This window comes from Chrysochloris asiatica, unplaced genomic scaffold, assembly GCF_000296735.1.
Source record: "Chrysochloris asiatica unplaced genomic scaffold, ChrAsi1.0 scaffold00137, whole genome shotgun sequence".
NCBI lineage: Eukaryota > Metazoa > Chordata > Mammalia > Afrosoricida > Chrysochloridae > Chrysochloris > Chrysochloris asiatica.
Window position 1 is genome coordinate 3,348,449 of NW_006408655.1, and position 11,313 is coordinate 3,359,761.

General features: G+C 37.3%; 1 protein-coding gene across 1 annotated transcript in view; it reads left to right on the forward strand.

The window, feature by feature from the left end:
* Positions 1-11,313, forward strand: part of MALRD1 (MAM and LDL receptor class A domain containing 1) — a 1,127,868-nt gene that overhangs the window by 846,655 nt on the left and 269,900 nt on the right. Inside the window, exon 33 of the mRNA XM_006869907.1 lies at positions 6,919-7,120. Within this exon, the coding sequence (XP_006869969.1) occupies positions 6,919-7,120 (202 nt within the window). The remainder of the gene's footprint in view (positions 1-6,918; positions 7,121-11,313) is intronic.

Sequence of the window (11,313 nt, forward strand, 5' to 3'; positions counted from 1 at the left end):
TGCCACTCCTGTTAGCTTTTTATTGCAATTAGCTTGATATATATTTTTTCTATCCTTTGACTTTTAATCTGTTTTTGTCTCTGTGTGAGAGATGTCTCTTGCAGACAGAATAGTGAAGGATCTTGTTTTCGTATCTGTTCTGCCACTCTCCATCTCTTAACAGGTGCATTTAATCCATTTACATTCCGTGTAATTATCAATAGGTATGGATTAATTGCTGCCATTATGTTTTTTTGTGTGTGGTGTTGCTGCTTTCTTTGTTCTGTGTGTCTTCCTTTGTTGAGTTCATGCCTTTTGGGTTCTTTCTTGTGAGTTTCCTCATAGTTTTAATGTTTTCATGTTCTTCTTGGATTTTCATTTTCTTGGTATGTTGTGAAGTGTTAAATTTCTTTGAGTGTTCTTTGAGTCCATTAACTTCTCTGTCCATTTAGTACAGTCTATTTTATCCTGTAATCAACCTGACCTTCTCACTATCTGGATCTCTGTTCCTACATGATTACCTTCTTTTACATTGTAATTGTTTTGATCAAAGACTGCCCTCCCTGCTTCTCTGGGTTTGTTCTTTAGTTTTGTTCTGTTCTTGACTCTTCTTTCTGTTGATTTAATTCTGGTAGGTGCTGCCACGTATGTCAATCTCTGGTTGTTGTCTGTTCTTGTTGGTACTCAGTCCACAGAAATACCTTTAGGATATTGTGTAGTGCAGGGTGGACTTTGGCAAAGTCCCTTAGCTTCTGTCTATCCTGGAATGTTTTGATTACACCATCATATTCGATTGATAGCTATTCTGGATAAAGGATTATTTGTTGGCAATTTTTTTTTTCTTTCAGGATATTATATATGTCTCTCCATTGCCTTCTTCCTTGCATAGTTTCTGCTGAGAGATCTGAGCTTAGTCTGACTTGCTTGCCTTTGTATGTGGCATAGCTGCTTTCCCTACTTGCTTTCAGGAGTGTCTCTTTATCTTTGATATTTTGCAGAGCTTGATTATGATATGACTCAGTGATTTTATTTTGGGGTCTGTCCTTCCTGGGGTTCATTAGCTTCTTGAATGTTTATCTTTTCACTTTTCAGGATGTTAGAGAAATTTTCTTTCAGCAGTTCTTCAACTATTACCTCTGTGGACTTGTGTGATTCTTCTTGTTTTGTAATACCAATAATTCTTAAGTTATTCCTCTTCATGTTGTCCAACATGAATCTTAGACCTTCTATAGATTTTTTTTATCCTTTTATCTGTTTGTTCTTCTATCTTAGTGGTATTGAGAAATTTGTCTTTCAGCTCACTGGTTCTGCCTTCCATTTCTTCTACTCTACTCCTTTGCAATTTGAGAGTATTGTGTATTTCTGATATTCTATTATTGAACGTTTTTACCTCTTTCTGTAGGTTTTGAAATGTTTCCAATGCTGTATCTATCTTATTTGATTGTTCTTGTAGCACTTTCCTGAATTCTTCCTTATTTTTCTCAACTCCATTGTAAAGTGTTTTGAAACGTTTTATAATAATTTTTCTGAATTCCTTCTCAGGCATTTTCAAAGCCTGCCCTCCTTCCAGAATGGAATCCAGGTCTACCTCTAGGTCATTTGTCTCAGACTTTTTATCTTGTTTCTGGACATGTGCTGATATGGTCATCTTTTTTTTTTGCTTTCTTGGACATATTTAATGTTTATCTGTGGCCTTAATACTTAATTGAGTATGTGTTTTGTTTTTTTATTATGCTTTCTGATTGCTTCCAGAAAGATGTGACGAGGATGTGGTCTTCCCTTTTCACTCTTCTTATTGTTTGATTCAGAGAAACTTTCACAGGTGTTGTTTGCCTCCCTGCTATACGGCAGTTGGTATTGGTTCTTGCCTGGGTTTTGGTGTTTTATAGAGTGTGATTGTAGCTTGACTATATGGCAGCAGTTGCTGTCTTTTCTTGGGTAATATAGGGAGAGAAAGAGTCCCCCAAAGGTAGAAGGGGGAGCATAAAACAGCAAAACAGCACCAGCAAAAAAAAACCCACAACAACAACAAAACAAAACTTGATTGAATACTATAGACTATAATCACAGAAAAGGTAGAGGAGGGAGAGAAGAAAAACAAAATAAAATTTAAAAAAAAGAAATAAAATTCTGTAGCCTAATATGAGTATGACTTTAATGTCCTCTATTATGCTTCTTGTTTTCAAAGCTGCCTGAGTGATTTCAAGATGCCACTGTTGATTTTTATGCTATACCTCAGGCTTTAATTTAATTTTTGGCCTGTTTTGTTTTCAAACTCTCTTTCACTCTACAGCCTGTCCTGGCCTTTCCCGTATTTAAAAAAACAAACAAAAAACAACAACATTCAGGGCCTGGTCTTGGGCTGAGAGTATCTGTGCACCTGTGTGACAGAAGAACCCACCAGTGGTGAGGGTGGGGGGTGTCCACTCGCTCAGGCACCCCCTCTAATCACCAGAATAGAGGTGTGCAAACACTGGGGGAGGGTGCCAATGACCAGATACCAAAAAAAAAAAAAAAAATCAGAACAAAGTAAAACCGACAAAGTGTATTGTCCACCTTTGTTCCAAGGTTCCCGCATCACTTTTCTGTGGTGTTTCTGCTCCCCTGCTTGGTCTTGCCCTTTGGTCTCTCCCAAGATGTCGGCTCCGGTCCTCCAAGCTGGGTAGATTCAAAAGTATGCAATTTCCTACTTCACCTTCAAGTTCCACCAGCTATAAGCCTTCAAACTTTTAAAATATTCCTCTCTGTGGTTCTGAGTTTTGGAGCTCTGCCCTAGATCTGTTTTGCCTGGTATTCCATGGTATGGATGGCGGCGAACTTCACTGCCCCTCCACCCTAGTGGCCATCAAGCCCCGCCTCTGCATATTTCATTTTAATACTTTACTTTGTCTTCTTTAACTACCTTTGAAATTTTCTGTTCAGTTGTTTTACTTCCTGATTTTTTCCAGTCACTTTAGCTTTTCTATATTCAAGAGCAAATTTCAGAGTTTCCTTTCACATCCATTCTGTCCTTTTTGATTTCCTGTCTTTTTAACAACCTTTTGTTTTCTTCCTGATGCCCTACAACTCTTCTGGTCTTCTTTCATTATTGTCTAGTACATCAAATTTGTTCATGAGACAGTCTCTATATTCATAGGGGATGTATATATTTAAGGTCATATTTTGACTCTTGCAGATTTGATTAAATTTTCTTCATTTCCACAGTCTGTCCCTGGCCTTATTGTGACTGAAGACGGTGAGCTTCTCCACCATCTCTTCTCACATGTGTAGTTAATTTGATTCCTATGTATTCCATCTAGTGAAGTTCATGTGTAGTTTCCTTTCATGTTATTTTTAAAAGGTATTTGCAATGAATATGTCATTAGTCTTGCAAACTTCCATTGTGAGATCTACAACATAATTTCTATCACAAGGTTATATTTGCCAACTATAGCTCCTTCCTCTTTGTTTCTATCTTTCCAATTCCAATATTCAGCAATCCAATGTTCATTGAATCTTGATTGCATGTTGGATCAGTTTCAGATTGAAGAAGTCGGTGTTGTTATTGTTAAAGGCTGTCCAGACAGTTCTGACTCCTAGTGGTCTTGTATAGGGTTTCCAAGGAGTGGTTGGTGGGTTTGAACTGCCAGCCTCATGGTCAGCAGTCAAGTGCTTATCCTACAGTGCCACACCAGAAGTTGACAGAATTCTTCAATTTACTGGGTTTAATGGTTGGTACATAAATTTGAATAACAGTGGTATTAACTGATCTTCCTTGTTGTTGTTAAGTGACCTCCAGTAGATTCTGACTCATAGCAACCCTGTATATGGTTTCCAAGGAGTGACTGATGAACTGAATGCACAACCTTGATGTGAGCTGTCCAGTGCTCGTCTTGCAGCACTACACCAGGACTCTTCCTTGTAGGCTTATGAATTTTATCCTATCACAGACAGTGTTGTACTTCAACATTGATCTTAAAATGTTCAATTTGACAACGAATGACATGCCATTCCTCTGCAATTTGGTATTAACAGTATAGTAAACCACAAGAGTGTCCAAATAAGAATGGCCAATAACAGTCCATTTCAGTTCAGTAATTATTAGGATATTGATGTTTATGTGCTCTATTTCAATTTTGACAATTTCTAATTTTCCTAGATTCATGTTCCTATTATTCATGGATGTTTGCAGCCATTTCTTCTCATTTTGAATTGTGTCTCATAAACAAATTAAAGTCTTGAAAACTTTACTACATTTATGTCATTATGGTCAACTATACTTCGAGGAGGCAGCTCTTCCTCAGTCATATTTTGATCCCTTCTAACTTGAAAGGCTCATCTTCCAGCACTGTATCTGACAATGTTCATCACCATTTATAAGGTTTTCAGTGACTAATGCACTGAATCACAAGGTCAGTGGTTCAAAACCACCAGCTACTCCTCAGCAACACTATACAGGGTCCCTGTTGGTCGGAACTGATTTGATAGTACTTAACAATAACCATTAAGAAGTAGTCTGCTTCTGCTTCTTCCTATCTGTCTTCGTCTGGAAGTAATACTGAAACCTGTCCACCATGGGGGACCCCGCTGATATTTAAAATACCAGTGTCATAGCTTCCAGCATCACAGCAACACATAACCTCTAGTGTATTTTTCTCAATTTTCAATTGTTTTGAAACTTCTAGAGGATCCTGATTATTTTATTATGCTATTAGCTCTCTTTCTTCTTTCCCATTGCTTCTTTGGATTTATTTCAGTATTTTTCCTATCTTTGCAGTAGAACATTTTGGGGAGTATAAGTAAATATGTATTTTCAGGTGGCCATTTGGGCCAGAAACTAATTTTCTAAACATTTCCAATTTTTGCAGGACATACCAAAATAAAGTAAATCTAGTCATAACTATTTCTTCTGATTGCTACTGTACAGTCTAAGTTTCAAGTTTCCTTTAATTTGGGGGAGGGGGGAGAAGTGTTTTGAAGGCATTTGGAAAGTGATGTATATATTGGTATTATTGTTGTTGTTGTTAGGTGCCATTGAGTTGGGACTGACTCATGCACAGCAGAACAAAACACTGCCCGATCCTGGGCCAACCTCACTATTGTTGCCATGCTTGAGTCCATCAATGCTTCCACTTGGCCAATCCATCTCACAGGGGGTCTTCCTCTTTTTCTCTGACCCTCCACCTTACCAAATATGATATCCTTCTCCGGCAACTGGTCCCTCCTGACAATATGTCCAAAAGTATGAGAGCCTGTTTAGTTTGGAGAGAAAAATAACATGTAAGCATCAGGCTAGCATTGAAAGACACATACGTCTTTCTGCTATTCAGCAACATTTTTGTGTGTGTGTGTTTTATTTCTGATTACTACAAAACAATCTGTCTCTTTGAAAGAATGTGATATTAATGTTGTTTTAGCTAAATACAAGCCAGCTGTTTTGACTTCCACATATATAATAGCTGTTATTTTACTCAACTCTCCTCTGATACATCCAGTGATGTTTATTGCAAACCAAGTGAAGTTCAAGAAAGTCTATCAGCTGGAATATAAGAAAACTGAGTTCCAGACACTGTGTTGAAGGTCACTAATAATTGAAAACTCATACACATTCTAAAGCCCTCAGTTCTCATTCCTCTTATTTAAAAAGACTCTCTTTATAAGGATCATATAAAGGTTTCTTTAAAAATATGAAAGACCTGGAATTGTATGCTGAAGTTATTTTTTGAGTCTCATAAAAGATTGTCAACTCCTCACAATGAATCGCTATTAACACTCTTATGACTCATTTTGCTATATTAACCCCTTTGTCACAGTACATGATCTTTGACATGTACTGATGAAAAAGAGGTTAATAGCAATTAAATATACATGATCTATGACATGTACTGTTTAAAAGGGGTTAATGGCAATAAAATGCATAATAATAAAATCTATATGTTAAAAACCTCACAACTGTACCATTAAGCAACATCATGATAAATGGTGAAAATAATGAAATTGTCAAGGTTTCATTTTTCTTGGATCTACAACCAGTGTCCCTGGAAGTAGCAGTTCAAAAATCAATGTATTGTATTTGTAAATCTGCTTCATAAGCCCTCTTGAAACTGTTCAAAAGCAAAGAGGTCACTTGGAGGACTCAAGCGTAACAGTAATTGTGATGATGGTACAATACCAGGAAGCATTTTGTTGTATTGCATAGAGTGTCACTATGAGTCGGAATCAACTCAACAGCACCTACCAATAACAACAACATACTCAATGCTAGTACTTACATTAGGAGCATAAATCCAAAAATATGACTTCAAAAATCATAGAGACCTTTATTAATCAATTATATCAAAATTTGAAGCTATTTTTTCTCATCATATCTTCTATCTAGGTCTATTGTTATTGTTGTTAAGTGCTGTGGCGTCAGTACCCATTCATAGAATATAGGGTTTCTAGGGAGTGGCTGGTGAGCTTGAACCACAGACCTTGTGGTTCAAACTGATTTTGCAGTCCAGCTTATTAACCCACAGCGCCACACCAGGACTCTCTATAGGTCTGTACACTTCTAAAAGTGTTGTTTCTATCCTTCTAAGTCTTCCTCAAAGAGTTCTGCACTCCTCAGCTTATACCATGTTACAGTAGCAGTTTTGGCATCCTCAACGAACACAAATCTTTTTTTTGTTGTTGTTTTAAATTTTCTTTGAGTTAAAGAGGGGAAAAGAAATCTGAAGGGCAAGATTAGGGCTGTAGGGTGAATGGGATAAGATTCCTAACAAAATTCTCATATTTTGCTACTCTCAAAGAATGGACATATTCATTGTTATGATGGAAAAAGAAATTTCTTGGTATAACTCTACTGACTTTTTGCTTACTAATGAAGTTTCCAATTTTCTTCCTAATAAACCCTTGTGATCACCCTGTGTCTTTCAAGAAAATCTATCAACATTTTCCCTTTGTTTTTTCTGTTATTAGGTGTACATCATTGGAGAATCTGGGCTCAACATTCTGGTGTGGTCAGTGATTGGAAATAAGAGAACTGGATGGTTATATGGATACATACCTCTCTCCAGCAACAGCCCATTTAAGGTAGCATTTGAAGCTGATTTGGGAGGAGGTGAAAACATTTTTATTGCCCTTGATGACATCTCTTTCACCCCAGAGTGTGAATATGGAGGTAAGTTATTCCTTCAGAAAATAAAAGCAAGTACTCCTTTAATATCTTAATAGGAAAGAATTGGGACTATCTTAAAACTGTCATTTTTTCCCAAGTCCAGTGCTGGAAACTGAAGAGCAGAGTATACTGTAGTGAGTAAGAGAGAGGCGGGCCCTCTTGCTTATGAAACTTTACCTTGAAATTCTCATGTTTTCTAGGCATTACAATTCTTTCAGAAACCCTGAGAAAAATTCATTCCACTGCTTTATATTTATTAACTACTTTATTTCCAGAGGCTCACAGTAACTTACTAAGACTCCTCTGCCTACCTACAATCTTCCAGTCTTCTTCATCTGTGCTAGTCTCCCTTCTTTCCTGAGCCATTTTCCTGTTTTAACTGGTCCTTCTCAGTCTTTGGCAGTAATCATTATATTGAAAAAAAAAAATGTGTGATTTTGCCATCAACGCTTTTTCTAGAAAATCTTCTCCTTAAATAAAATTTGGGGTTTTTTCCAGATTAAGACACAACCACTTAAATGATTATTATTTTCTTTAAAATGTTAAATATTCGTTGTTAAATGGTAGGATGGAAGACTGTATTTATAGCTTTTCTATGACTCTTTCACTACTTTGTTCTTCTAGATACCGTTTCCAGTCTTGTTATTTTATATACTTCCAAATGTTTCTTCTTTGTTTGTTGTTGTTTAATAAAGGTTTCTGTGATTTTGTAGCTTACTTTCTTTATTTTAAATTGTGAGTTGACTGAAGGTTTTTGATCATCAGTTGTTTCATCTCAGTGATTGCAGTCCTCTGTAAATTGCAACATTTATCCCACTTCCTTCCTGTGACTCCTATTTCCATTCCACTAATCTTCCCACCTCTTTTCAACTTTCATCTGAGACAAAAGATTTCCTTTTTGATTTTCAAGGATTGAGCATTCCAAGCATATCCTGCTTGGCTGAATATTGGGCCATGAGGGTGAGTTCCTTTCCAGACCTGAAGGATGGTTGAGGGCCATAGTTTCAGGTTCCTCCAATAAGTCTGGTCTTTTTTGAAAAGTAATTTTGAGTTTTGTTCCATATTTTCCTCTATTCTATCTGGAAACTTTTAATGGAATCCCTTTCAGAGAAATTGGTAGTAGTAGCCGGGCACTATCTAGTTCTTCTGATCTCAGAGTGTGGACACTGAAGTTCTCACATTCAGTTAGTCTGTTGGACTAATTAACCTCAAACATCTTCAGTTCTCATTGCTCTTGTTTCTTCTGCATATCGAGAGTCCTATAACTACACGGTAGATGACCACTCATGAACTTTTCAGATCCCAGATGCTATTCACCACAGTAGGATGTAGTACATTGTCCTTGTGGACTATGTTATGCCAATTGACCATAGTGTCCCCTGACACTAGGGTCCTGAGCCCTCAGTCTCAGTAGCTCACTGCCTTGAGTTGCTTGATAATATCTAATAAATTTTCATCACTTTGCCCACTTTATGCTTCACCACATTAATAGTTGTGTTGGCAGGAAAGGAATACCCCTGTATATATATCCACTTTCAAACTCTTATGTATTTATGGTGTACTCCCATTCTTCCTCCCATAGCCATTCAGCCTGTGTTTCTGTCCATGTATCAATTTGCAGAGCACTGTTTCTCCAGGCTTGTTTATATATCACTATTTACCTTTATCCCATTTAGCCCTTGCATACCTCCTTGTATCATCACATATCTTCATCATTTTTTGTGAACCTCCCTCCTTGTAAATTGCCCTCCCAGTCACCCAAGTTAAAATTTGTCTACCCTCAAGCCTGGTAGCATAGTGATTATGAACCGGGCTGCGGACCGCAAGGTCAGCAGTTCAAAACTACTAGCTGCTCCGCAGGAGAAAGATGAGGCTTTCTGCTCCCATAAAGGTTTACAGCCTTGGAAACCCTGTACAGGGTCTCTGTTAGTCGGAACGGACTCCATGGCACATAAAAACAACAACCCTCAAGCCAGTGAATTACTCTTCTTTCCCTCCCACCCTTGATAACCATTAAAGAATGTTACGTTTAGTATGAAAACCTTTTCTTGAAGTTTCATAATAGTGGTCTTATACAATAGTTATCATTTTGTGATTGACTAATTTCACACAGTATAATGAGCTGTGTCTGGTGTGGTGCTGTGGGTTAATGCACCAGACTGCAAAGCCATTTGAACTGCATGGTCAGTGGTTGAAACTCACCAGCTGCTCCTCAGAAACCATATACAGGGTCACTATGGGTCAGAATCAACTCGACAGCACTTAACAACAACAATGTCCTCCAGGTTCATCCATGTTATGAGGTGTTTTGTAGATTGATCATTATTCTTTAACCTTGCATAATATTTCATTGTGTTTATGAACCATTGTTTATCCATTCTTCCATTGATGGGGTTTTAAGCTTTTTGCTATTGTGACCAGTACTGCAGTAAACATCAGTGTGTATATATCTACTTATGTACTGGTTCTTATTTCTTATGGATAAATATCAAGTAGAGGAATTATTTAGCCATATGGTATTCGTATTTCCAACTTTCTGAGGACGCATCATACCATTTTCTACAGTGGTTGAACCATTTTACAGATTTGCTGGCAATGTAGGAGGGTCCTAGACTCTACATTTTTGCCAGCATTTGTTACTTTATGTTTTTTTGAACTTTGCTGTTAATGCTGGTGTGAGAAGATATCTTATTATTGCTTTTATTTGCATCTGTCTAATTGCTAATAAGGAGTCCTGATGTTGTGCTGTGGGTTGATGCGTGGGACTTCAAAGTCAGCGTGAACCTCAAGGTTGGTGGCTCAAGCTCATCAGCTGATCCTCTGAAATTCTTTGCCAGTTTGTTATTGTTAAGGGCCGTCAAGTTTTTTCCAACTCATAATAACCCTGTATACGCTTTCTGAGGAGCAGCTGGAAGGTTTGAACTGCTAATCTTGTGGCTCACAGTCCAGTGCTGATCCTACAGTGCCACACCAATTTGGATGCCTTTAATTTCCCTTCTTTGCCTTATACCTATGTCTAAGACTTCCAACACAATACTGAAAAGGGGCATCCTTGTCCATTTACTGTTCACAAAGGGAATACTTTTAGTTTCTCTCCATTGAGAATAATGTCGGCTGTTGGATTTGTATGTTGTTGTTATTAAGTACTCTTGAGTAGGTTTCAATTTACAGTAACTGTATATATAGCATTTCCAAGGAACCGCTGGTGGGTTTGAGCCACCAACCTTGTGGGTATCAGTCCAATGCTTAACTTACAGTGCCACACAAGGACTACGTATATACTCTTAGTTATGTGGAGGAATTTTACTGCTATTACTACTCTGCTGAAGGAGCTCTGGTAGCGTAGTGGTTACGAATCAGGCTGCGAACCTTAAGGTCAGCAGTTCGAAACTACCAGCCGCTCTGCGGGAGAAAGATGAGGCTTTCTACTCCCGTAAAGATTTACACCCTCGGAAACCCTGTATAGGTTCGCTATGGGTCGGAACCGACTCGATGGCACTTAACAACAACAACAACTACTCTGTTGAGTGTTTTTTTAAGAAATGGATGTTGGATTTTGTCAAATGCCTTTTCTGCATCAATCAACAGAATCATGTGTTTTTTTTCCCTTTGTTTTATATATAGGGTGTATTATGCTCATTGTTTTTCTAATATTGAACCCTCCTTCTGTCCTGGTATGAATCCCACTAAGTCATGATGTATTTTTTTTTAATATGCTATTGAATTCTATTGGATAGAATTTTTTTGTGAATTTTTACATTTATGTTCATGAGAGATATTGCATTATAATTTTCTTTTTAATAATGTCTTTGCCGGGTTTATGCTTGCTTCATAAAATGTATTCAGAAGTTTTGATCCTTTTCTGTATTGTGCAATAGTTTGAGTAGAATTGGTGTCAGCTTTTCCTTAAATGTTTGGTTAAATTCACCATTAATGCATCTGGACTCAGACATTTTTTGTGTTTTAATTAACTAATCAATGTCTTCTTTTGTTATAGATATGTTCAGTTTTTCTACTCAAGTCTGTGTTTGTTTAGGTAGGTCATGTTTTTCTAAAAATGTGTCCATATCTTCTAGATGTTCAAATTTAATGGGGTACAATTCTTCATAGTATTCTGTTGTTATTCTTTTTATTTCCATTGGTTCTGTTGTGACCTAACCCATATCCTTTCTTTTTGTTGTATTTTGCATCCCATA